Raw genomic sequence first — 27,604 nt, 5'->3', positions numbered from 1 at the left:
CTGTCTCGCACCTGCAGCCATGTTGGGAATACAGATGCAAACATCCAGTCCAACCTTTATTTGGGTTCCGGGAACCGAACTCAGGTCCTCACGTGTGCCAAACGTCCTTACCCATAGAGCCATCTCCCCAGTCCTGGTTTAATCTTTGTAACCCCTGTTCCTGTCCCTGAAATAAATGCTCTGATCAGAGAGCCTCATCTGTCAATCTTGCTCTCATTTAGAGCTGGCTCTCCCCATGATGGGGGAAGAGCATGAGAGGTACTGAACATGCGAAACCCCAGGTGCCCCCTACGGCAGCCTTCATGTACAATTATTTGGCTGGACCCAGACTTTGATGAACAAGAGTGTGGAATGAAAAGAAGAGGGGAGAGCTATAACTAGAAATTTGCACAGAAACAGGAGTACAATATTATAGGATATTTGAGATTTACAGGAAATCCCAAGAGATGGTGGAGAGGAATGAGGGACCGGAAGAAGGAAGGGCATGGCCAGCTGATGAAGAACCTTGAGTTTCACTTGAAAGTGTTGAGACTTCATCCTCTAGAATTAGATGACAAATATCACTTCCCACAGAGGCGTCACCCTCCCTGGCATAAAGAGTGGAGGGCAGAAAAGCAGCTAGGAGGCTGTCTAGAGTGAGCTGTGAGAAATGATGAGATACTTTGGGAAGGCAGTTGAGGAGGCCAGTGACTCTGAGTGCTGACGAGGTGCTAAACTTGGCTCTTTTCAGGCATGATTTCACTGAATACTTATGACAACCCCTGGAGAAAAGTTCCTTTTCTTTTAGCGATGAGGAAACAAGTGTGGAAAGGTTACATCACTTACCTCGTCACACGGCCAATAAGTAATGGAGCCAGAGGGTTGGTTCACCCCACTAATTCCAGACCCTGTAGTCTTAACCATGGTGCTAAGAACTAGTGGATGGTATTGGAGATATTTCCAACCAGCCAAAGTTCAAGCTGTGTGTTGCTTCTATAGAACAGCATCACTGTTATTTTCTTCATCCAGGCAGTGAGCTTGCCTTTTCCCCTTGCTGGAAAATTCCAGAAAAAAAAAATTTTTTTTCATAAGTTTAAGCAGCAGGATGAATCTTGTGCTATTCCTATCACCTGGAAGAGACTTAGATTCTTATCCAATATATCCATGCTCAGTCTACTCTATGTCCATCAGTCACCCAATAGCCATAAAGACTACCTGATAGACTGCTGCAGTATTAATCTGTCTCACAATGCCTGCATCACTCAAATCACTTCATCTTTTCACATAGGCATCTGTCAACTCACATCATGATGGGAAGGGTGAGTGCAGGACAATAAAACAGTGTAAGACACAGAGATACCACACTCATTCACATAGCTTTATTATAGCATGTTGTCATAATTGTTCTGTTTAAGATTACTTATTTTTTAGATTTATTTATTAAATTTATGCATACGAATGTTTTGCCTGCATTTGTGTATATACATATACATGTGTGTGCCTGGTGTCTCCAGAAGTCAGAAGAGGGCATTGTATCCCCTAGAACTGGAGTTAGAGATGGCTGAAAGCCACCATGTGGAATGGTACCCAGGTCCTCTGCAAGAGCAGCAAGTGCTTGCTCTAAACTGCTGAGCCATCTCTCTAGCCCCATGTCCCAAAACATCTTTGAAAGGGAAAGGACAGCTAAGCAGCACCATGTATTGCTCTCTTCTTCTTGGCTGCAATGTGACCAGCTGCCACCATGACTTCCCTCCCTCCAACTGGGAGCCCAAAAAACCCTTCCATCCTTAAGCTGTTTTTGTGGGGTATTTTGTTATAGCAACAAGACAAGTGACTAATACAGATGTATAGGTGGAGATGCACACACACACACACACACACACACACACACACACACAGAGTTTGGTACTGTCTGTGATTTTGGCCTCCACTGGGGGTCTTGGAATGTGCTCACTGCCTGTGGGTAAGCAGGGACTACTGTGTTTAGCAGTTTGTGGGACACATGCTTTTCTACATCACCCTCTGCAAAGAAAGCCCTGCTCCCTAGTCCACAGGGGAATTCCTGGCCTGCCTTTAGAAATGACCTCCAACCTGGGCTCCTCTTGAGAGCAGGCCTCTACATGTTCCTTTCCATGTCCTGTCAAGGAAGTTATTTCTTCTCAACATTGCCTGGGCATCTCGGGCTTACATCTTACATCTTACAAATGCCTTTGTGGTTATTATAGTGTATTGATGCAACTCAACAATAAATGGTCACAGCTCAATAAAACCTCAATAAAACCAGCACCCTTGCTGGCTCCCTTTAAGTTGGTATCTGCTCTTCCTCTTCTAAACACTGGTCTGGAGATTGTTTTCCTTAATGGCTTCATCTGTCCATCTCTCTCTCTCTCTCTTTTTTTTTTCCATTTCCAATTTCACCATCAGATCCCTAAAGGTCATTTTGGCTTCTCTGTCATATCATCACGTGAGTCTGCCACTAAAATTACACTCATATTTTACTACAGTCCCACATAATGCTTTCTATTAATAGAAAACTAGTCTTCTGGGCTTCAGAAAAGATTTGACCCCAACATTCCTTCATCCCTCATGTGTCAGGTGGCCAGTCAGATCTTTCTTCAGCTTTATCTTGGTTTCGTCTGTGCCCGCTCCTAACCTTTGCTCCTAGCCCTGTTAACTCTCAGGTAGCTCCCACCTCCATTACTTCATTTCCTGACTGATCCTCCGTTTAGTCTTAGGGAGCTTACCCTGTGTGAGACCCCTGAGGAAACCATTGCTCAAGGCCCAGCTTCTTCTTTACTTTCCTAGTTAGCAGACACTGATGGCTCTCAGTTCTGATGAACCAGGGTGGTCAAGCATTCTAACCACTCTCCGCCCACATGTAATGATTCTGTACCGCCAACCTTCACCCATTTGCACAGCCTTCAGCTGCTCTCGATCTCAACTCTCCACTGAACTCAACTGCCTCATCCTGTCTTCCTTCCTCCAAGATCCTCTGTGTGTACATGCATGCACTCCATACCCCAGTCCCAAATATGGCTGAGGATGTTCCCTGAGCCTAGGATGCCTCCTTCCTTTCCACAGACATGCACCCAGATGACTCCCTGATGACTGTCAAACAAAACTTTTATTGCCGTCCTCCAAATTCTTTTGTTTATTGTCATTTCTTAAGAGGTATGGTCAATCTAAGAAGTATGGTCAATGTATCATGTTATCCAAATGTTGAACCACGCAGTGCCTTATTGTGGGAATAGAGAAAGGTGTTCTCTTTACTCATTCAGGGATATGTCTTATTTCAACTGAATAACCAGCTCTACTCTCCAGTATAAATTTATAAATTTATATTTTCTCCTTTATCATTGTCAGAGATGATATTCAGTATGTTCTTGATATTGATGGGAACTACAAACATATTTTTATGCCGTTTATCTCCTTGTTAGCTTAATAGCCTATCTGAATAGCAGTAAATATAGTTACTGTTATTTTAAGGGACTGTTTCCTTTATATAATTGGAAATGCAAACATTTAAGATATTCTGTTTTGTGTATTCAAGCTAACCACAGTTATGCTTTTTAGGGTAATATTTTTAATTATTCTGGAAGAAAGAAAAGAAGTCTCCAGAGGGCTAACAGTTTGAAACTGAACAGGACACCCCTGGGAAGGGAGAGGGTCATGGGTCATCCTCAAACAGACAAAAGACAATGGAGACCATTGTGCCTAAAGATGGATTTTTTTTTTCCATGAGACAGTGTGTTGACAGTTTCCTTCCTCTTGGATCATTGTTGTCTGCTAAATGATCTGTGACGGCAAATTGATCTCAAGATTTTCGTGCAGGAGATACAAGGCAGCCTTTCATTTTGTTACCCTCTCTGCAAAATGCTGAAACATTTCAGGGGGCAAATTCATGTTACCTTAGCATATCATTTGGTCATGTGAAGCTTGGCAGGCTGTGCTGGATGCAATAAGAGGAATGGTTAATTCATCTTCACCCAGTCTCAGAGTTCTACTTACGTGTGGTTGGAAAAGTAATAACACATTTGAAAAATGTTAGTCTTAAAATTAGGTGTCGTAAACTGCTAAATAAATGGACGCACTGATCCATTTAAATATTGCTCCATTAATTTCAGAATTGAGTCAAATATTTACCTTAAGGAACTTACAGTTGATCCATAAAAATTAATACTAATATATTTGTTTTGACTGAAAATGTGTTTCTTCTTCCAAAGAACTGAGAAATTAAATTGCAGAACAGACATAAGGGATATTACACCTGATGCTTAAGCATCTACTTGCACCAGTTAGCTGGTGATTTCACATGCCTGAACATGATCTCTAAGTAATTTTTTATTTACAGAGCTAGAAATTGCTGTGTTCAACAAGTTCATAGTCAAAACATGTGCCGATGCAGTGATTTGGGAAGTGTTCTAGAGTCACCACTTACTGCTTTCCAATCATCTCCACTCCCCTGTTAGGGCGTAATGACACTACTAGAGAGGGAAATGTTCAGATGTGGAGATGAGGAAAGAGGGGGTTTCCATGTGGCTAGAGTCTGTGTAAAAATTAATCTCCATTCTGATGCTTTTATTCTCCCTATGAAGAGGAAATAACAACAATCATACTAAATTTGATATGATGTTTAAGAAAACTTTATGGCAAAATGAAAAAAATTACAAATACAATGCTTCCCTTAAAGCTCCTTTTAAATATTGGCATTAAAGGCAGACGTCTTAAAGCTATAGTTTTCTTTTTACGGTATAGATAAATGTGCACACAGGTGAACACGTCCATTCGTTATTGAAAAATGAATTAGACAGCTCTTCAGTGATTTATACTCATCAGTGGTGAAATTAATGTTCTTGATTTATCTATCAAATGTGTAATTCCTAGAGAGGTATGTCCAAAGCCCAGCATGATGGCACGTCTGTAATCCTAGCACACACGAGGCTGAAGCAGGAAGATTGTGAGTTTCAGGCCAGCCTGGGATACATAGAGATCAAGACTTGCCAGGAACACATAGACCTGGTCTCAAAAGAACGAAAAAAAGAAAAGGAAAGAAGAGAGTGTCGAATTTTCAAATCCGTCTAGTTTGATACGATATTAGCTAAATTGTGTGCTCTGATAATTTTAAGGATGAATTTACAAATTACATATGGTCTTACTTTTGTTTATATTTTCAGGGTAGTTAAAACAATCTCATTTAATGATTACTACAAGACATGGTCTGAGATAGCCACGACAAAAACTGCAGAACTCTCCAAAACTCCGTGTAAGCTGATCTAGCCTTATTCTGTGTTCTCCTAATATCTATTAACCTGTCGCTTAGTCTCAGTTTGCCTTACTTTCAAAGACTAGTTGACACATATCTGCTATGCAAGTGCACTAGACTGTGATGTTGGCTCCCTATACTATGCTATTCACTCAACAGCTGCTAATTTAGTTCCTCATTTGTGTAGAGCCCTGACCGGCCTGAGTCTCTTTAAAAGCCAGAAGAAGGAAGAGTAGGCAGTTGATGGAGTTCTTAATCTCATGAGGTTTACTTAACTGCCTTCCCCCAAGAAAGGGAGTTCACAGCAGGGTGGACCTTTCCATTTCACAGACAGTTATCCCCGAGCCAGAGCCGTGTGGAGAGCGAATGCAGCCAGAAGATGTGAGAGCAGAGGGCTGTTCAGTTATGTTAATGCAAGGAAACATTGTCTGGGGACCACAGAGACAGAGTGCCAGAGCTGGACAACTGGTTCCATTTAACCGGACTTTTAGAGTACGTGTCTTTATTTGCCTCCAAGTAGGCTATCTAGTCTCCATGCAGTTAAGTGAAAAGGTGGCTTTGCCCCAGCCATCCTGCCAAAGTGGCACGGGCATTGTGAAGTTAGAAGGGACTGCAGATCCCGGAGTCTGCAATGACATCTTGTAGGGCTTGTCTTTCTTAGCTCTCACTGCCTGTGTTCACCTTGATGTGTAGGATAGATACCCTGCAGCCGCGAGTTTTCCTCTTCCTTCCTAAGTATTTTTCTGCCTCTGCTCTCAGTGGTGACCTTTTTCCTACCCTTCTCCCCATCTCTCTTTCTCTCTGAAAGGCCTCTCCCACTGCCATGCTTTTCATCAGTCAGTGATGCCCAAACCACATCTCTAGCCAGACCCTCTTCTGCACCTACATACATGTTGGCAGCCAATGCACTGAGCCTCACCTACATATAGTACAGGCATGCCATTTAAGATATCCTGAACCCAGTTCACCCTTGAGCTCCCAACCCTGTCCTTTCTTCCTTCTCTGTCTTAGGTACTGGTAGCTCACTATTTTTGCATTTTCTTCTGCCCAAGAATCCTAAAACAACCGTATGCCTCTTAATCTTTTTGTATTCTTGATTTATCTCTTACAACATTATAATGCTTCTACTCACCTCCACCCTCAAGGTCACTGCTTCAATTTTGAGTCTCATTGTACATCACCTCATTGTAGTTGTTTCCTAACTATAGCAAGAAGTTGTATTTACTTTTTAGGCATAAGTTAAGGCAAAAGTACTACTAAGCTTAACAAATACAAAACCAAGTAAGATAGATAATGTTTATGAAATCACATGCTCTTTCAGGAAGGTGGTTATTGATTATTTTGTGATGATCATCCTCACCCACACATTAGTAGTTGAAAAAAATCATTTAAAGTGCATTATAATACACAGATTTTAGCAGCACTGTTAGTTCAATGAATTTTATTTCTGATATTAGAGTTCACAGGTGTTAAATGTCAAAGCCTGGTGGCCAGATGCACCTTAACCAGTCGATACATTTCAAGCACCTACCATGCATGGAGTATGGAGGAGCACAGATGGATTTGGGGACAATAAGCATTTGTTGTGAAAACATGATGCTGAAAGATATTAACTTCAGGGACTAAAAGGCAAATTCCTCCAAAAAAAAAAAAAAATTCAGGATGGTAATGTAGGGGTCCTCAGAAACTTAACTCCTAGGCAAAAGATACAATAATGTGCCAAAATTTGAGAAAGTTTGGGAATGATTGCCTCTTAATAAAAGGCGATTTTAAAATGAAAGAAAATTATGGTGGTTTCCTAATAGTGGTCCCTCCCTCAAAGGCATTTGACTCCAACTTGTTGAATTTTGTTGTTGCTACATGGGTCTGTCACTAACCCAGTCTGTAACTCATCCTCTGCAAAAGCAAGAGCCTGGGAATAGTTATCTGTAGCCCAGAAGTATTTCTGGGACTTTGAATCTAACACTGGATGGCAGATTTCACAATCCCACTGCCTCTTCTTCGCGAGAATCATTCTAAAACTGTTCCAAGAGCCTGCCTTCAAAAACAACCAGCACCTAATTTTCAAAAGTAAATGTAAACCTGACATGTGCTGCTGGCCTTGTCGTCTTTAAATAGTTCAGCTGGATGAGAGCCAACACTCAAATTTTTAATGACCCAATTTCCTTGCAGTAATAAAAATAAAGCTTTTAAATTGTAGAATGCTACTTCAATGACTCAGAAATACAAAGGAAACCTCTTATAACTTCATTTACACATTTATATTATTTTGTTTGTTTGTTTGTTTTCCTGGAACTCACTTGGTAGCACAGGCTGGCCTCGAACTCACAGAGATCTGCCTGGCTCTGCCTCCCGAGTGCTGGGATTAAAGGCATGTGCCACCACCGCCCAGCTCACATTTATATTCTTATCACTGGTGAGGTTATTAGTATCTCATGCATATTTTAGGAGTTTTGTATTTTATGAGTAGGAAGTAGTTGTGTTTTGACTTGGATATTAACACGCTTTCCTATTTTTGAGCCACAAAGCTATGTCTAGATATCAATGCCGCAATAGTCATTAGTGTATTTTTTCACAATACAATCTATAGAGTGCATCTGTATATACTATGCTTCTAACCACCTCAGTTCATCATTCCTTTATTTAGTCAACCAATACTTATTTACTGAACACCTCAATAGAAGTAACAACTAGTCATACATCTATCTGTCTGAGGGACTAGACTTTATTCTAACCCTTTTTTTTCAGATGAGAAAACGAGACTAGGAGAAACCAGGTCATTTAGCTAAGGTCACCCACATAGGAGAAAATACCACATATTGATAAAGAAGATAAATTCTGGAGCTGAATTCCCAGGGCTTATCTTTGCTATCATTTGCTGACTGTGTAACACTGGGAAGTCTACTGCTGTCCTTGGCCCAGTTGTCTTGTTTATAAAAACGACAGTAGTCACAACACAATCATGGCATAGGGTCGAAGTGCTTAGAGTGTACCTAGAGAACCACATTCAGTACACATGCCCACTCTCAATTATTAGCACCGTCATCCAAAGACTTGGATTAGACCCCTGGCACTACATTTCTTTCCTATGATACTCTTCTGCCTTTATAATATGACAACATATTATCACAGCATAGTGTGAGATTTGCATTCAAAGCAGCGTTTCTGTAATACATGTCATTTTCATTCACAATCACAGGAAATCATATAGAGAAATGTACCAGTGACCCCACTGTTCTCTGCCCATCACTATAAAATGTCAAATAAAGGGTTTGGCAGAAAGAAGAGCCATGCATATGGTTGTAGGAACAGCTCTTTAACGACAGAATATGATCCCCATACGGAAATGCTTACGTTCCAGGAAAAGAATTCCTGAGAGCGGCATGCTGTGCGGTGTGGAGCGGAGGCTCCCTGGTGCTTGTTTGCTGTCAGCAGGCAAGCTAAACAGCCTCCGGCATCAGGGGGGTGCTTGCTTTCACCCCAGGAGACTTGGAGTCTTTGAGTCTTCCAAAGGCCCTTCCTTCCTTGCAAGAGGCAGTGTGCCTGCTTCCAGAGCTGTGCCTCGCAGCCTCAACTGCTCATTAGAGCCACCTGAGGAGCTTGTAAAAATTCCAACCAAAAGAGCACACCCAGACCAGTTCCATCAAGGTTGGCAGTAGGAGCGGGTAGGGGTAGTTTTGAAAGCTCCCCAGGTGACCATAACGCACAGCCACAGGTGAGAACAGCATGATGTCAGAAGTTAGCAACTCCTTAGCCTAACGCTAGCTTTGCAACATACAGGGAAGCAAATTTGAGTGAACGGCTTACCTCGTTGAACGCCATCTTTCATCCCTATTAACAAGCAAAGACTATTCACCCTGCTCTTAGGTGCTCTGTTGCTAATAATAATGTTAAAAATAATATGCATGCAAATAAAACACACTAGTGCAAGCTGGTACCATGTTTTCTGGATGTGACAGTCCCTCCAGAGAAGATGGGCAACTTTGAAGTCAACTTCTGCATATGTAGGACAAGAGGTACATCATTGTCCGTGTCAGAAGGACAAATGGGCACACAGCAACCTGAACTCTCCTAGATTTTTAGAGACCTCGACTCAGGCCAAGCCAAGAATCCTGGCTTCAGTGCCAAAGATGAGGCAAAGTTGGAAAGTCTGTTAAAGCTATTTTAGTATAGATTTAAGCATAAGAGTTAAGAGACGGACATCCAGAAAGAAAGACACACCCGAGTGGGTTATATGTTTCCCAAGGGAAAGTAGGAAAAATAAGGCATGGGCTTCTCAAAGGAGAGCGGCAATTAATTGTCTTGGAATTACCATATGGACCATTTTGGGGACTCTCAAGTTACATTTCAAAAGGTCTCACCCCGCTTTGTTCTCATTGGCTAAGTGAGATTATAGAGTGGTTCTGGAGGTGCCTTGGATGAAATTATAATCTGCTAAGGGGAAACCAGAGCCTCTAGGGTTGCTCGAGGACGATAGTACGCATGTGTCCTTTCCCTGCAAACGGGATTTCTGGTGAGATTCCTAGAAAATTGCAGGTTTACAGCTGGGAAGGGAGAAAGGCCTCAAGCGGTTGTTAATTGAGCATTCTTGCCTTCCCACTGGCAGGGCTTCAACTGGATTCCAAGGAGAGGAGTATTTCTCTCTTCGCATGTCCCTCCCCCACCTAAATTTTCCCCGCCTCTTTCTACCCTGCCTCATTATGGGAAAAAAAAAGTAGGGAGGCACAAGGTTCTGACCTCTACAACCCCCACCTCCCCCCCCACGCCCCCCCTACCACCACCCCTGCAGAAACAAACAAATCCCACAGTGGAAGCAACATTGCCATTTTCAAGAGAAAGAATTACATCATGGAAGAGAAAAAAATTACATGATGAAAGTTGTGGAAGGGACCCTTTTCTGCCATGACTTACAAAACTGTCCCACAGACAAGAATTCGAGGGAGGGATTTCACCCTCTAGAACTTGGGCCCCTCCTCCTTTCTTGTCCCTCTCCGGCCCTTGTCCCTCAGTGTTTCCCTCCGATCAGCATCGTGCCTTGACCATGTAGATCCATCCTAACAGTTGACTGGGTCTTGGAGACAAGACACATGTTGTGGGTAAGCTTTCTAAGGAGTTTACAGGCAGGTAATAGGAACTTAGCAAAATGTTTGATTTTGACCATGCAAACTGAAGATTGTTGATAAGAAGACACTGGAACATTTCTAGTCTGTTTGTCTGGCATAACGGTATAATGGCTCTCCTCCATACCTACTCCACATGCACACAGCCTATAGTAAGAGTTCCGTTAACGTCACTTGTAATTCTCACCTAAAGGAGAGCCAACCCTTCACTAAGAACCCCAGAGAACTGAGATCTGCTTCTTTACTGGAAAGGATGCTCTCCTCAAATGCCAGCACAAAGAGTATAATGAGGCCTGGAAGACGGTGTGGTTATGTGTGCTCGTGTGGGTCTGAGGAAGAAAAAAGTTATTAGAGTGTGTATAGAAATGTTGCTGGTGAAAAATCATGTTATTTAACAGAAAGAAAACCCTTTTTTTTTTTTTCTCTATCAAAGCATGGCTTTACACTACAAAGAAAAAGCAAATCATTGGCCAGGCGTGGTGGTGCACACCTTTAATGCCAGTGCAGACAGATCTACATGAGTTTGAGGCCAGCCTGGTCTACAGAGCTAGTTCCGGGACAGCCAGGGCTACACAGAGAAGCCCTGTCAAAAGAAAAAGTAAACCATTGATATGATAGAGATTCCAGATAACAATAAGACTAGTGGAGAGCATCCGGCCTGATAGGTGGTTCAACTACGAACTCAGAGTAGGAGAGGGGACGGGAGGGGAGAGGAGGGAAGTAGTATGTGTGGATATGTGATGTAGGTCAAGAGTACAGTTTTTGCTACTTTTTATGTGAATTTGATTGGCAGCATAAAGCTTGTGACTAACCACAAACCTGTGAGCCAGTAAGGTAACATGATTTCAAAATATTCTAACGAAGACACGAGCTGGGTTGACAGAAATGCAGCACACGAGGTCTGGCAAGTCCACTGGCACCTGTACCAGTCAAACTAAATCAAAATCCTGATGTTTGGGAATGCTAGGGATGGAACCTCAGTGCCCTGCCACTGAACTGAATTCCCTGCATTGGACATAAAGGGGGTTTTGTTACGTGTAATTACACGCGTCTGCTGGTGGAAGCCAGGGGCCTTAGATCCCCTGGAGTTAACTGCAGGCAGTTAACTCCATGTGGTGAAAACTGAACCTAGATCCTCTGGAAGAACAGCAAGTGCTCTCAATCTCCACTCCATTTCTCCAGCTTCTGAACATCAATTTTAATAAGAACATCAACTAAGGTTCTTACAAGAACAGTGAAGATGATTGTCTCTAGAAAAACCAGGTTCTAAGAAAACACTGAAGGAGCCAAGGCCTCCTTAAGATCTGCCTTCCAGTGTTAGAGGCTCACCCCTTGGGAGAGGAATGAACTTGACTGGCATGGATCCAGAAAGATGAACTGGGCCAGAGGCAGCTCCAGCTCTTGTCGTCAGCCAGGGGAGGGACAGTGTCACAGTAACGTGGCCAAAGGGCTCCCTCAGGGCCAGCAGGACCTTCTGTTGGAGATTCTTGCTGTAGGGAAGATGGAGATCTGTAATGTCACTGGGATGTAGGTGCCCAGCAGAACCTACCCGGTGTGCACAGGCTCTGGGTTTTCCCAGAACTGGAAGCAAAAACAGTTCTCAGAGTAGAAAAGAAAACATTGTTACTTCCAATCCCAAGATTTAATTTTTCACTCCAAGTGCTAAATTAGAAATTCATTAAGCTATTAAGGGCTGTGATTTTCATGAGTTATCTTAATACTTTATTACTATTACTAAGACACAAAGTTTCCGCAGGTTTAAAGATGAAATGGGCTTTTATTAGTGAATCATGAATTGGGTAGCCATTTAACTAGGGGATAGGAGAGCGTGGCTCCTACAGGAGCCTGGAAACAACCAAGTTAGCTTTCTCATTGAGGGGACAGCAGAGGATACTTCCTCATCTCACTGCCCAGCCTGACTGGGCCCTTCCTGTTGGTTGCTGTGACTCTGCTTTGTTTGAGGACTTTGCTGCTTTGCACACTCTGAACATGTCAACAACAACAAAAAGGAAACACCGCCTTTTTTTGTTTTTCCTCAAGACAGGGTTTCTCTGTGTAGCCCTGGCTGTATTAGAACTCACTCTGTATACCAGTCTGGCCTCGAACTCAGAGATCCATCAGCTTCTGCCTCCCTAGTGCTGGGATTAAGGGCATGTACCACCACCCAGCTTGAGGAACTCCGTCTTGCATTGGTGTTGGGGCCTAGTGCAGGACTTCAGTCCAAAATAATGGTCTCCCATAAATTTTATTTAACTGCATAAATGATATATAAACGAATGTCATTATGATGAAAACAATTTCTAAGTCACAATCTACTTATTTCAAACAATATTGAGTATTACACAGTTCCAATAAAAAGAAAACATTTGCAAAGTCTTTAAGCATTGTAACATGAACTATACAGTGTATGCAATTGCCACATATCAACTTAATGAGAAGTGAGTTACTTTCAACTCTGAACTAATAGAGTGTATATGAATACTTCTTTTTCAATCATTTTGTTTCAGTTTTTGGAGATCCGGATTTCATGGAACGGTATTACAAATGGAAGGGACAGCATCTGCCGCATCATAAGAAGTGGAAATTGAAGTAAGACATTCCGAGGGCTTTGACTGTGTGATAGCGTTGACCTTGAATGTGGGTGATTCTGCTCCCTACTTTCTACTGAGCCATTAGCAGAAACCTGGGAACAGCAGCCTAGGCCTTTTCTAAGTATGAGAACAATAATAAGAAAGTATAATCTCCTTTCACAGGAGTTCAGGTAGAAAAGCTGGTGAACATGGAGACAGGAAACGAGCCATAGCGAAGAATCAAGCGAGTCCTCTTCAGAGTTAGTTCTCCCCAGTCACCTTTTCATCTTTCTCATAGCTCTGACTTTGTCTGCCCCAAGATTTCTCACCCGGGAACCACATATATACAAATATATACATGCATATATATGAGTAAAGATTATGCAAACATAATCTTTATTCTTGTCTGATTTAAAATTGTTTCATTGGAGGAGGATCCGGGAATAAAGTGCTTGCCATGCGTGTATGAAGACCAGAGACCGGGTGCCCAGCACCCATGTAAATGCCAGGCAGGCCTGCTGTCCCTCCTGCAATCCCTGTGCTCAGAAGACAGACAGGGGGTCCTGTCACGCTGCAATACTTCTTCTCCTAACCAAATTGGAGAGTTCCAGGCTACGCAAGGAAACCTACCTTAGCGGAACAATCAAGAAACACATCAGATGTCAGCCGCTGGCCTCCATACACCTGTGCACAGCCACACATGTAAACACATAGGTCTACATGCACATACCACACACATGTGTACACACACCACACACACACAACAAATAAGGGTGTGTTTACTGTACCAAGTGATGGGGTTTATGATGATATTTTTTCATTCAATATAGCACATACTCAGGACATATTAAACACTGCCTTTCTCTCCCTGCCCATCTCTCTGCTGGGCCCCTTCCTCTTCCCAAATAGTCTCCCTTTCCTTCTATTTTCACTCTGTGTATGTGTGTTGGGGGGTGTGCACAAGCGTACGCACGTGCGTGTGTTCTGGAGTCCACACAGGACAGAAAGCACGTGAACAGTGTGCCTTCTTCCCGGTGTTTAGCCAATGTGCTGCCATGAGGCTGGGAAGGGAAGACCTGCTGCCTCCTCATCTTCATCTTGCTCTGCGGCTCCTGCTCTCCGCAGTCAGTATCCAGCGTTTCAGAGGGGAACACACCATCGTTAAACGTGCACTATGTTATGAAGTTGAGTAAACATCAAATAGACTTTGCTATCTTTTTTTTTTTTCTCTAAACTTTAGCAACAACTCTTCTTTGGACCAAAGTGAAGAAAGGTTTTTATATCACTTTTCTGCTTCCGGCATGAATTACAGGCAGGAAAACAGTGTATGAAGCTGAATTTGAAGGAGTATAAACATGCTTTCTCTTGCAGGCATGCATCAAGTTTCTTTTGCCATTGTATTCAGAATCTAAGACGGCCATTGCTTTGACGTGGCCCCCTTTCCTGTTTCCTGTAACAGAGCTGCTTTGTCTTCAGTGTTTGCTCATTGGTTCATGATGTAGCGCCAGAGTCACCCAGAACCCCAAGATTCAGAAAAATGAGGACCACATCAGTTTCAACTTAGTCACTCACTTCTACATGTGGCTAAAATAACTGAGCTGTTTGACTGACAGAACACTTCAAAATATATAGTTTGGAGTTTGTAGGTCAAGTTATGTGCAGTGACCCTGTCAGAATAAAATGCTCACACCTTGTGCCATCTGGTGGCTGATGAGAATATGTACAGCTCAAATGCTATTTGCTTCTTATCAATTGTGAAATTGAGTAGTCAGAAAAAAAAAACACATTGAAAACAGTTTTTAAAAGATGTTTCACTTATATGCATTTTGTAGTGGCATAAATATTTGTATATGCAAATGAATGCAAGCATAGTAGAAACCTAAGGAATAGTGCAATCCAGCTTCTTTCCAGATAATTTTCAACAATTCTTAATGTTCACCAAAATGCATGATATATGATAAAGTGCTCACTTGAAGGCTCAAGTAGAAAATATTTTCACGTGAGTAATCGTATAGGTATACCATAATACTTTTATGTACCAGAGTTTGTTTCTTTAAAGATTTATTGTTTACCTTTATGCCTGAGTGTGTATCTGTGTGTGTATGGGTGTGTATGGGGGTGCATGTGTACACATGTGGAAGTCAGATCCCCTGGAGATGGAGTTACAGGTAGCTGTAAGTTGTAGGTTCTGGGAAATGAACTCTGGTCTTCTGAGAGAGCGGAAAGCTTTCTTAACTGCCGAGCCATCTCTCCAGCCTCCTTTGTGGTGTTTCTGTTGGGGCTATGTGTTAGCTACTTTTTCTCATTGCTGTGAACAAATACTCAAGGAAAGAGTGTAAGAAAGGAAGGGTCTGTTTTGGCTTGCAGTGTGAGGGTATCGGCCATCACGGCAGGGAAGGCATGAAACAGGAAGGTGAGGTGGTCGTCACATTGTGTCCGTAATTGGGAAGTGAGAGATCCGAGTGCTGGTGCCCAGCTTGCCTTCTCGTTTTTCTCAGTTCACTTGGTCCTGGAACCTAGCCCATGGGCAAGTGCTGCTCACGGTCAAGATGGCTCTTCCTTCCTCAGTCAAATCCCTCTGGAAATCAGACATGCTCAGAAGTATGTCTCCTTCATGATTCTAAACCAAGTTAACAACTGAAAATAGCCATCATGGCAGGGTGAGGGGGCTTCAGAACTACTGGAGACCAAACCCAGGGCAGCGCACTGCACCCTTAGGTAAGCCTTCAACCACTGATAAGCCAAATACCCAGCCCCTAGTTTCTTGAAGCAAGGCTGGTTTTGAACTAACTTCATAACCTGGGCTAAATTCAAACCTGCTATCCTCCTGCCTCAACCTCTTGGGTGTGGGGATTACAGATGTATACCATTGTGACTATCATCTCTCTGCTTTAAATAAATGTTTAAAAATGTCTTCCCTACACTGATATTTCCTGTTTAAAAAAATAGTTGGAGATATGGCTCAGTGAGTAGAGCAGCTCGTTTACCACATCTATTGAAGGACATTGGCTCCATCCTCATTAATTATCCATTCACTAGTTCATTAGAAAGAAAAATGCAAATCAAGGCACTTATTTGCATTGTGTTAAGCAAAGACTCTTTTTCCCACCTACCTCTGTCTTTCCCTTCTCCTGTAGTTCCCCATCACTGCCTTCACCCAGCAAGACTTGATTCTTAAGCCACACTCAACTATTTTTCTCACTCTTGCACGGAGACCTGAGATTTCTTCCCCATCAGTGCCTTCTACCTGGAGTATCTTTCCTAGCAGAGTCTTCACTGGGACCCTGAGTTAAGTCTTGGCCTGAGTCAAAAGGTGGCCCCTGGTGTATGTGCTCAAGTGCAGGGGCCCTGGAACTGTCCGGGTTTTACCTCTAGGACCTGGAGCACTGTGTCTGACTCCTTTGGCTTCAGAAGTGTTCGTTCAATAGCACCTGCCTTTCAAAGAGGTCTTGAGGGCTCACTAATTCAATATATGGAAATGCTTCTAGGGCTGCCTAGCACACAGACATGCCCGTAAGACGTGCCACTGTTTGCTCTGCGTCTGCTCAGGTCCTTGCTCCTGTCACAGATGGAAAACCTTTCCTTGGAAATAGCAGGGGGAAGAGTCAGGCAGATCTGGGCTCTTCCCCTCTCAGAATGTGTCACCCTGGACATAACGCAACCTTCCTTGCAAAGCTGTTTTGCATTGAGTCTCTTGACTGATACCACATATTTGAAGTTTGGCATGTGAACATTCAAGAAACATTAGTTCCTGAGGAGTGGGGAATATGAAAGTTTATGCCCCCCAGCTTTCCACAGAATGAAAATACTCTCTGGCAGAAATATGTGAAAAATGTAAATGTATCTCAAGTTAGAAAACAACACGTAGTTGAGCACACGAATCTAGTGCCATCAGCCTGCAATTTGCCTTTCTACTCCACCTCTCTTCAGCTTGGCGCAGCAGGCCACAAGGGTGACATGGATCCAAGCACACTCTTCTCCATGTGAAACTGTCCTTTATGTGCTCAGGGGTCCCAACCCCCAGCCCCTCTTCTGTATTATGCAGTTCCCATCTCTGTCAGCATTCACGAAGTTCAGATTCATCTATTCATGGGGAAGTCTCCAGGATAGAGGCATTGGAATAGCTTTGCATTCTCGAGGCTTAGTGGAGTGCACAGCACATAGCAGGTACTCAGTTAACTTCGTTGAAAAAAAAATGCATGTGCCTCTTGTCTCACCATTTAAAACTAGAATTTTAGAAAAAAACATGAAATTTAAGGCCCATGGTTCTGTTTGGGGAGTTCTAGGGTATAGTCCATAAGCTAGGATTGAAAACTGGAAATATGACTGTCATAAATATTTTATGCAAATTCTAAACTCTTACATGTATTTTGGTTACTATTAATAGAAACTCATTATCATAATCAGCTCATAAATATTCACCAATCAATCATGTGATTTGGTGTTCATTTCTAAGGCTTTTTTACACACTTTGACTGTCATTTGAATATTCATAAATGCCTTATTCCTATGAGACAGGAAAGAAAATGAACCTAACATCCGATCGGTGGTTTGTACTTACTTTCTCAAGAGAAACAATGAACATATAAAATCAGAAAGTAATGAAGGTTATTCTGTAGAGTGCTCTTGCTTATGTGCACTTGAAACTGCCATCCGCTATAGCAAATGATTACTTACCTAGCAACAGAAACCATCTCTATCCAGAGTCTAAGCTCTGACTGCCAGCAAATTACCTAAGTTATTAATTCTGATGAGTTTTATGGTCAGTATATAAGGAATTGTTAAAAGAATGTTGCTCCTGTGCGCACACAGCAGATGGTTGTAGTCTGAATCTTGTGTGTTCCCCAAAGACCATGTGTCCTGCTTTTCCTGTCAACTTGATTCAAGCTAGAGTTATCTGGGAAGAGAAACTGGGACTGGGACAATGCCTCCATCAGATTGCCTGTAGGTAAGTCTATGGGGCATTTTCTTGATAGCTAATTGCTAGAAGAGGGCCCAGCCTATGGGGGTGGTGCCACCCTGGGGCAGGTGGTCCTGGGCAATAGAAGAAAGCAGCTTAGTGAACCATGAGGAACAAGCCAGTAAGCAGTGCTCCTCACGGCTTCTGCTCCAGTTCCTGTCCTCAGGTTCTGGCCCTGAGTTCATGCTATCCCTTCCCCTGATGATGGACTATAACCTGTAAGGCAAATACACCCTCTCCTCTGCAGGTTGCTTTTGGTCATGGTGTTTTAAAACAGCAATAGAGAAGCAAACCAGCAGAGCGTGCTAAAGGCTTGCTCTGTGGTGCTACCAGGAGGTGGAGGGATCTTCAGGAGGTAGGGCCTAGTGCAAGGAAGTTAGGTCACTGGGCATGCTTTTTGGGGGACACTGAGACCCAAACCCCTTCTTCCTTTTGCTTTCTGACCACCATGAAATAAGCAGCTTTGTTTCACTATGATGTCCCCCTTGTCAAAGGCTCAAAGTGACAGGACCAAATGACCATCATCCACGAAGAAGCCTTTTCTTTTTTTAAGTTGACTGTCTAAGGTATTTTGTTCCAGTGACAGAAGTTAAGAGAGAGGTATAGAAGGAACAGGAAGTAGCACGGGACAACAGTACCCACTCACTAGGCATTTCCCCTTTATCCCTAATGTTCTGTTGGAGTTGACAGGCAGGGCTGTAAGTGTAACACACAAAGATGTACGTAAGCATCCCGAAAGTCACAACTAAGCCACCCCACACCCCATCACTTAGCCGGCCCCAGTGCACAGCATCAAACCTAGGCTCCCTGCCTCCATTTTTCAACTGGGTCATCACCTCTGACACCTTTCTCTAATTTACCAGTTTAAAAATAATGGAGGTACAAAGATCAACCAAGTTGTGTTGATAAGCACAAATCTCATTTGAAAATTAAGACAAGTATTTCCTACTGCCTGCTAGTACATACTTCCTGGAGATGTAAAGTCTCAATAAGTGTACACACCCTGTCTGCTCACAGGCAGGAGCAGATCATGTCCACCTTTAAGGGAGATGGGTGTGTGTGTGTGTGTGTGTGTGTGTGCCTCAATATCAAGGTTTACTCTAAAACAGTCTTACCTTATTCTATTGGAAAGGAGATGAATACCTGTGCCACGTCAATATCAATGTCAAAGTCTCTTGTATTTGCAGAGCACACTCTGGACTCAGTTGTCCTGTATTTTGACTTATGGAGTTATTGTGTATTATGTTTACATCCGATTTTAACCAGTTGTGGGTTTTTTCATCTAGTTGTGTGTATTTAAACTCATAAAACACAAATAATCTTCCTGTTGGAGTAGTGATTGCATTTTCCTCTGGTTACATAGACTCATTTAATATATTTCATGTTTGTGCTGTCCTTTCAGAGTGATTGGATTTAAATAGCATTCTTATAGGCTTACATAATTACATGGTGAATGTATTTTTAAGGAAATCCACCATTTTTATTCCCCCAAAATTAGACCTTTAGTGCCATCTTGTGTTTAAAGAGAGAATTGACATCAATGTGGACAATCGTTCATATTTTAAAATACAGATAAGGAAAAAATATATAATCAGGAAAGAAAAAATCCTTTTAAAAGATGAGTTCTGCCAGGCATAGTGGCACACACATAGAGTTCCAGCACTCGGGAGGGTGGAGGCAGGAGGGTCAAGAAATCAAGGTCAGCATCAGCTAAGTCATAAATCCGAGTCATCCGCTGTAAGAGATTTATCTCCAAATACCAAGTGGCGGAGCCCTTACCTAGCATTCCCGAGGCCCTGGGCTTGACCTGGAGTTCACAAAACAAAGAAAAGGCAAAGAGGGTAACTAGCACTTCCTCCCAGGCCAGTATTTTCTCTGTCCTTAACTGCTTTTAGAGACTCGGAGCGTCATATGTCATGATGTACCCACTCAGCTCTGATTGTCTTTCCTAGTTTACTTCTGACACCATTCCTAATGCCTCCCATTTGTCCATTTGTCTGTGAAACCGTCCAGGAAATTAGCAAGTATCTGCATGTTATAAAATTGCAGAAAAAGGTAAAAAAAAAAGAGAAATATACAAATAAAGCTTAAGCTCTCTAAGGTTACACATTTCGTAACAGCTGAAATTTAGATTTTGGCCAGCAGTGCCACAGCCAGGCACCAGGGCAGACACTGAGGGCCCAGGGCAGGGCTGGAGCTGGGAGACGGTGTGATTCAAAGGAGGTCATGGCAGAAACAGATTGCAGTTTATTCTCAGAACATCTTAGACCGGCTGTCCCTGGCATGTGAAATTGCTCTGTCTCAGAAGAGGGCTGCTGCCCTTTTCCTCCTCAATGGCATGCTCTCCTTTGGAAATGCATGTATCCAGTTCCTTAAATGTCTTTTAATGGATTCTTGATTCTTTTCTCTTCCGTTTATGGAGGTTATTGATTTCACCAATTTACTGTGGCTTTGTGGCTGTGGCAGAGGATTTGGTGGACCCTGACTTAAACAGCAGGATTGAGACTACTGCCCTCCCCTTCTCTAGGTGGGTAGAATAAACGTAGTAAATGCACCAGCGGTAAACGTACACGGGACAGAGCAAAGCAGTAAACGCACCAGCGGTGAACGCATGCGGGACTCTTCCGTTCCTCTTTGCTTCTGCTCTCAGTCTGAAGGTTCTGCTCGCAGTCTGAAGGGCCCGCTCTAGTCTCTCTTCTGCCTTCCTTTTCTCCTTTCCTTTTCCCCCTCCCACGCCTTGAGGTGCAAGGAAGGAGGACTCTGTTCTCTGAAGTATATTAAATTGTATTTTAGTAGAAGAATGAGAAGGAAGACAAGAAATCTTATTAAAGCATGTTACGCACACCCACACACCCTCTTCTATGGGAAGACCAGAAACTCACTGTAGAAGAAATCTTCAGTGAACTTAAAAGTGTAGCAGTCATGCCCACTTAAGGAGCATGCACTGGAACAGTACAGAGACAATTAGCAATGCCGGCACAAGGTGCCATGAGAATCATGTCTTCCATAGTTTCAGCAAGGCCATCCATTCCTAACAACCAAACTAAAGATACTGACATGGGTACAATACCCGACAAAGAAATCCAGACATTTACTAGCAAAAATGAACAGTGACCTGAAAGAAGATACAAGCAGGCAGATGGATTCAGCACAGAGAGGAAAGACAGGAGCCCAGAGGGGCAGGGGGAAAGTCAGCAAAATCAGTGAGAAAACCAACAATGTGGAGGAAAAAGTCAGTAATGTGAAGAAAATAATTAAAATGTTAGGAGGTCTTGTCTCAAAGGAAAAAAAAGAAAGAGAGAGAAAGAAAAAGAAAGAATGAAGAAAAGAAGGAAGGAAGGAAGGAAGGAAGGAAGGAAGGAAGGAAGGAAGGAAGGGAGGGAGGGAGGAAGGGAGGGAGGGAGGGAGGGAGGGAAGGAGGGAGGGAAGAGGAAACACTGAAAATTAACAACTCCAGCAACCAAGTAGAAACACAGTGGAACACATCACCAGTACACTCAACTAAGAGAAAACGGACTGTCACAGGTAGACGACAAGCCAGCAACATAACACTGTACTCAAACATCCAAAGAGGGGAAAGGCATGTCCACAGCCCCAGAAACTCTGGGATATAATCAAAAGACCTTACTAGCTAAGAATCCACAGAGCAGGAAAAGCCAGAAGGAAAAATTACAATCTATGCAATGAAATTACAACAGAAAAGTTTCTAAATCTAGAAAAATAAATGGACATTAAGGACAGATGGGTGCTTAGAATCCTGAATAGGCATGACCAGAGAAAAATCTCCCTGTGACTTAGTCAAGATGTCAAAAATAGAGAGCAGAGAAACAACATTAAAAGCTGAAAAGGAGGAAGTGGTGGGCGGGGCTAAGTTGGTGAAGTGTTTGTCTTGCAAGCACAAGAACGTGAGTTTGCTCCTCAGAACCTGTGTGAAAATGGCGGGCGTGGTGGTACATGCTTGCAACCGAGAGCTAAGGGGGGCAGAGACAGGAGAATCCCTGGCTCTGGCCTGCCAGTCTGGCTCACTGGTGAGCTCTAGGCCAGTGAAAGTCCCTGTCTCAAAACTGGTAGACTGCATTCCTAAGAACAACACCCAAGATTGTCCTCCGGCCTGTGCACACCTGCACACATTAGAAAAAGGTGAAACAGAGAATCACCAACTCATCTATAAAAGTGAACACAGAAGAATACCATCAACACTCTCTGCCACCACCCACAAAGCAAGAAAAGCACGGAGTGACGTATCTCAAGCTCTAGAAGTAGCTGCTAACCAAAAGTACTATATCCATCAAAGCGAACTCGTAAAACTGATGAGGAAAATGACTGTATCACCAAAAGTGACCTATGGACTCAGTGCAAACTCCATCAAAATTCCAATAACATTCAGGGGTGTGAGGGGGACACAAGGGGATAAATATAAATAAAATATAAGGATATATACATATACCATATGCATAATCAGATACATATGAAAATGAAACCTATTTGTATGCTCATTTAATTTTTTTTAAAGAACAAGTGCCACGTAAACTCCTAATAGAAGGGGGAAGACTGAAAAAAGACTGAAGAGCAAGAGTGATCCATGGGACCGTTATCAAATGAAAAAAAAGACCTGTATCAAATGCAGGTAATTGATACAGCTCAGAAGGGATGGGAAAATATCTGAAGAAACTGTTAAGGCTGAAAATTTTCCAAATTTGATGGAAATCTTAAAATCACATAGCAAGAAATTTTATGAATCCTAAGAAAAGGAAATGTTAAGCAATATCAAAGTTTATTCTAATCCAATTGCTGAAACTCAGAAATGAGGGGGAAAATCTTATAATAACAAAGGGAAGTGGGGTGTGTGACTCAATAGTAAGGTACTTGTTTGGCAAGAGTGAGACCCTGTGTTTGAACCCTAGCACCACAAAACTACACATACACACACACACACACACACACACACACACACACACACACGTGTGGATGCACTGCTGCCACAAGCTAGCAAAGGTTTATTTTCTAATTCATATCTAGAGAATGAATGAGAACAATGGATAACATCATGTCAGAAAATGTGAAACCAAAATTCAGTGAACGACAACCTCTAAGTACTTGAAACTGTCAAACCTGGAATTCTATATCCAACAAACGTATCTTTCTGAAATAAAGCTCTCAGACTAATAAATACAATGAGCAAATTTCTTGAAAGACCATGTCTAATGAGACTTAATTAAAATTAAATAGACAGCCAGGTGGAGGTGGCACACGCCTTTAATCTCAGCACTCGGGAAGCAGAGGCAGGAGGATCCCTGGGAGTTCAAGGACAGCCTGGTCTACAGAGCGAGATCCAGGACAGCCAGGGCTACCCAGGGAAACCCTGTCTTGATTAAAAAAAAAAGACAAGGGCTTGTAGAAGGGCAGCACTTGTGCAGCATCCATGGAGCCTTGAGTTTGATCCTCAGTACTGCAGGGAAAAAATAAAGAAAACAAATGGATAAACTAAATAATCACGTATCTGGTAAATTGTATCTAGACCTAAAAATACCTCTACAAAACACTAAGCTCAGGTGGCTTCCATGGAGAATTTTCTACCACTTAGGAAAATAATTGAAATGTACACTGAATCTTTCAGAACCAGATTAGGAAGGAGTAGCTCACAGCACCTGTCCTAAGGTGTTAACTCAACAGGAAAGCCAAGTCCATGTAAAGTGGAGTTCAGTATGTCCCCATGTACATAAATGCAACATTTAAAACAATTCGACTAATTGCAACATGTAACTTCAACAACTATTTTTTTTTTTTTGGTTTTTTTTTTTTTTTTTTTTTTTTTTTTTTTTTTTGGTTTTTTCGAGACAGGGTTTCTCCGTGTAGCTTTGCACCTCTCCTGGAACTCACTTGGTAGAACAACTATTTTTAAATTAGTTCACTGGGCTTTACACCAGGACTATAATCTTCGTTTAACAGTTAAAAACTCAGAACTATCAAAGAAAAAATGAAAGAAGGTTCAAATGACCTTCTCAGTAGTGAAGAGAAGTGAACTCCCACTCAACTAAGAGCAGGACAGAGGGGGGCACAGTGGTACTCACCTGTGATCTCAATGCCTAGGAGACTGAGGCAGGAGGCCAGCCTGGGCTACAGAGCAAATCTGAAGCCATTCTGACTACACAGTGCATCAAAAAAATCTGTATCAAAAAAAAAAACAAACAGAAGGGCAGGGAGTGTGGAGACCTTCCTCAACTTGATAAAACACATCTGTGAAGAATCAACATCATACAGAAGGGTGAAAGACCAAATGCCTCACCACTGGGCTCTGAGCAAAGAGGAACCTGTCACCATTCATTCCTATGCAGTGTTTGTTCCTGGGGGCTTCATAATGTTCTAGGATGTATCACTGCTGAGCCATCTTGATTTTTATGTTGGTTCCATTTCTTCTCCTCTTCGTGCCTCCTTGTCTGTCTCGTTCTTCCAGCCCCAGTCACCCACAGAGTAGTATGTGGCACAAGGTGGGTACTCCAAAGGGACTAAAGGAGCTATTCAGTAGCTTTACATCAGTGGGTTACACCCATGAACAAGGATGCCTCTATGCCTCTTGATTTTCATTAACAACTTTTTCACTTAAAATTTTTAAACAACAATAAAAAAAACATGGTTCATTCCAAAAGGTTCATTCCTAAACTTTTAATGGAAATTTCCAATTCTATACTGATCCTTCAGACATCTTGGTAGCATGACTTAGGTTCTCCATCATCTTTACTGACTTGTCAGTTTTTCCAGAAGTCATGAATTTTTCTGTTAAAACATCTCCCTGATGTAATGGGTTGACTAGAGACCCCTTTCTCCTTTCTTATTCTTCCTTTGTGCATCTCAGACGAAGACTTTGTTTCAAAAGCAATGTCTGTGTTGCCCAGCCTTAATATGAGGGTTGGTGCCTAGTCTTACTGCATCTTATTATTCCATACTCAGTTGATATCATTGGTAGACACTGCTCTTTTCTGAAGAGAAATGGAGGAGCAGTGGATCTGGGGGAGAGGGGAGGTGGGGGAGGACTGGGAGGAGTGGAGGGAGGGGAAACTTCAGTCAGGATGTAGTGTATGAGAGAAGAAAAACTAAAAAGAAAAAATAAAGAAAAGTTAATAAAACAATAATTTAAAAAGGCATTGTCTGTGGATATAGTTGGTTAAGATGAGACCACACTGCATTGGTTGGTGTCCAGTCCAAGACTTTGGTCCTGTGAGAAGAGAGTTGGACATGGTGGCACACTCCTGAAACCCCAGTGCCCAGGAGGCTGAGGCGGGGAACAGGTGGAGTTTGAAGCCTGCCTGCACCTTGCTTTAAGAACTAGAGAGAGAGTGTGAGAGTGCAAGGCACACAGAGATACAGCAGGAGAGGAGGCTGTGTAACAGAGTGAAGACAGAGTTTGGAATACTGTAGCTGTGAGCCAAGGGACCTGAGGGTTGCTGGGAGCCGGCAGAAGCCAGCCAGAAGTAAAAGGATTCTTCCGGATTTCTTCCCAGTACCTTCAGAGGAGAGACCTTGAACCCAGACCTCCAGCCTCTCAAGCTGTATGAGGATAAATGTCTACTGCAGTAGCCCTCTTACACACAGTTCATTTACCCAAAGTCAACCTGTGGTAGTGTGAATATAATTGTTCCCCATAAGCTCATAGAGAATGGCATAACTGGGAGATGTGGCTTCGTTGGAGTAGATATGGCCTTGTTGGAGGAAATGTGTCACTGTGGAGGCAGGCTTTCAGATCCCATATGCTCAAGTTGTGCCTAGTATCTCAGACCACTTCCTGTTGCCTTTGGGTCAAGATATAAGAATGCTCAGCTTCTTCTCCAGCACCATGTCTGCCCTCATGTTGCCTTGCTTCCCACCATGACGATAATGGATTGAACCTCTGAACTGTAAGCAAGCCACTCCAATTAAATGTTTTCCTTTATAAGAGTTACTGTGGTCGTGGTATCTCTTCACAGCATTAGAAACCCTGACTAAGACACAACCACAGCCTAAAAATATTTAGAAAAATATAGAAAAAAATAATAGTTCTTCAAGTGCATGCATTCTGAAAAACATAATGGAATTTGGCAGCCCCCATCCCCACCTTCTCACCCCGAGTGGGACTCAGCCCTCAGTCTAGCACTCCACACACTATCCACCCATGTCACTCAGTAAATGACAGTCACTGTAACAGTATCTCAGGAAGCCCTTTTTTTTCCCTTAATAGCCGACTGCAAAGCACATGGGTAATGATGAAGTAATCTGGACATGCCAAAGAAGCTGTCAACTGCTTCCTGTAAAGATAATGCCTGACTTAATCAGCAAAGGAAAACATGCTGAGGTTCCTGGGGCGGGATCTTCCATTTGTGAGAACAGAAAAAGAAATGTGTCTTAATGTCATTGTCCCTCCTTACAGAGGTCAGGGTGACAAGTTAAGACATAAGAGACATTAAATATATGCATGTATGTATAGAAGCTGTATATGTAGAGCCTGGCACTGGCCTTGGTTCTAGACATCCACTGGAGGTCCCAGACACATGTAGGGTAGGGGCAAAGGGAACATTTTAGACATTGAGTTTGTGGTCATTTATCATGGTGGCCCTTGCTATGTGGCATGCTATTTTTACCTTTGCAATATGACAGGATTTATCATATTAATCGCCAGCACATTGCTTTCTCTCACTACTGCTCCTTTGGAAAGCACATACTAAAATAATGTCATTTCTGGTCAGCGTTCAGAATGGTACCATGTCCCGAGCCCATCGTTCCCAGCCCGTGTCCTACCTTCCTGTTTTATTTAACCTGTTTGGTTTATCTTCCTCAAATTAATGCACACTTCCCATAGTTTATAGATGTCTCTTTTTCTTCCCCCTATTTTACAGATTTGAGTTGATTAAGTGGCGGTTTGCTAGAGAAAATAAATCACCAGAGCCCAGTAGCCATGACTTCGTGCAGAGGATGGTTGTCGCCCCATCTCCAAGTAAGTTGGATTCATCATGGTTTTTCTCTTTTATATCTAAGCTATTATTCATAATAATAATAAGTTATTGCTCAGTTCAAATAAGTTTGAATGCACGAGGCTTAAAAAAGCATGCTTCAACTGTACCAAAATCAGTTCAATAAACCAATTACATAGGAGTTGAAGATTGTTAAATGGAACTATTTTTCATACTTCTAAGCTTGCTATGCTTCTGAATGTGCTAATAGACAATTTGAAAAGTTAAGGCTAAGTTTCAAACTGTGAGAAAGCAGCCAAAACCAAAATGCCTGGAAACTGGCATGTAGACGCGGTCATTACTGAAGTTGATGAGTAGAGTGGTGTCTACCTGGACTGGCCTCCACAGCTCACATCTGTCCCTGTCACCCTATCTCAAATCCTTTCGTCACTTCCCATTTCCTTTAGGGTGAGACTGAGGTTGTATGGTTTTCCCATGCCTGTCCGTCTTTTCGAGTAACACCTCTTACCCTTATCCCTCAAGCCAGTGCATCACACGTCTTTATTCTCTGCGTTATTTTAATCATTTAGAAAAGTACACTCTTTCCTCATATCCCATTCCAAGCACTATTTCTCTTTTCTTTTTTTTCTTTTATTTCCTTTTGTTGTTTTTTGTTTGTTTGTTTGTTTTTGAGACAAGGTTTCTCTGTGTAGCTTTTTTTTTTTTTTTTTTTTTTTTTTTTTTTTTTTTTTTTTTTTTTTTTTTTGTTTTTTCGAGACAGGGTTTCTCTG

The 27,604-nt window shown here is 42.4% G+C and overlaps 1 protein-coding gene across 3 annotated transcripts in view; it reads left to right on the top strand.

The window, feature by feature from the left end:
- Ube2u (ubiquitin conjugating enzyme E2 U) overlaps nucleotides 1-27,604 on the top strand; it is a 60,621-nt gene that overhangs the window by 31,239 nt on the left and 1,778 nt on the right. Inside the window, exons 7-9 of one of the 3 annotated variants that reach the window (XM_052717426.1) lie at nucleotides 5,154-5,242; nucleotides 12,870-12,951; nucleotides 26,760-26,857. In XM_052717426.1, the coding sequence (XP_052573386.1) occupies nucleotides 5,154-5,242; nucleotides 12,870-12,951; nucleotides 26,760-26,857 (269 nt within the window). Of the gene's footprint in view, nucleotides 1-5,153; nucleotides 5,243-12,869; nucleotides 12,952-13,974; nucleotides 19,288-26,759; nucleotides 26,858-27,604 lie in introns of those variants that run through there. The other 2 variants (XM_052717427.1, XM_052717428.1) reach the window with 2 other exon arrangements.

This window comes from Peromyscus californicus, unplaced genomic scaffold (genome assembly GCF_007827085.1).
Source record: "Peromyscus californicus insignis strain IS unplaced genomic scaffold, ASM782708v3 Scaffold_5__1_contigs__length_169319896, whole genome shotgun sequence".
NCBI lineage: Eukaryota > Metazoa > Chordata > Mammalia > Rodentia > Cricetidae > Peromyscus > Peromyscus californicus.
The sequence above is the reverse complement of the archived record's forward strand: the minus strand, read 5'-3'. Positions and strand labels throughout refer to the sequence as shown.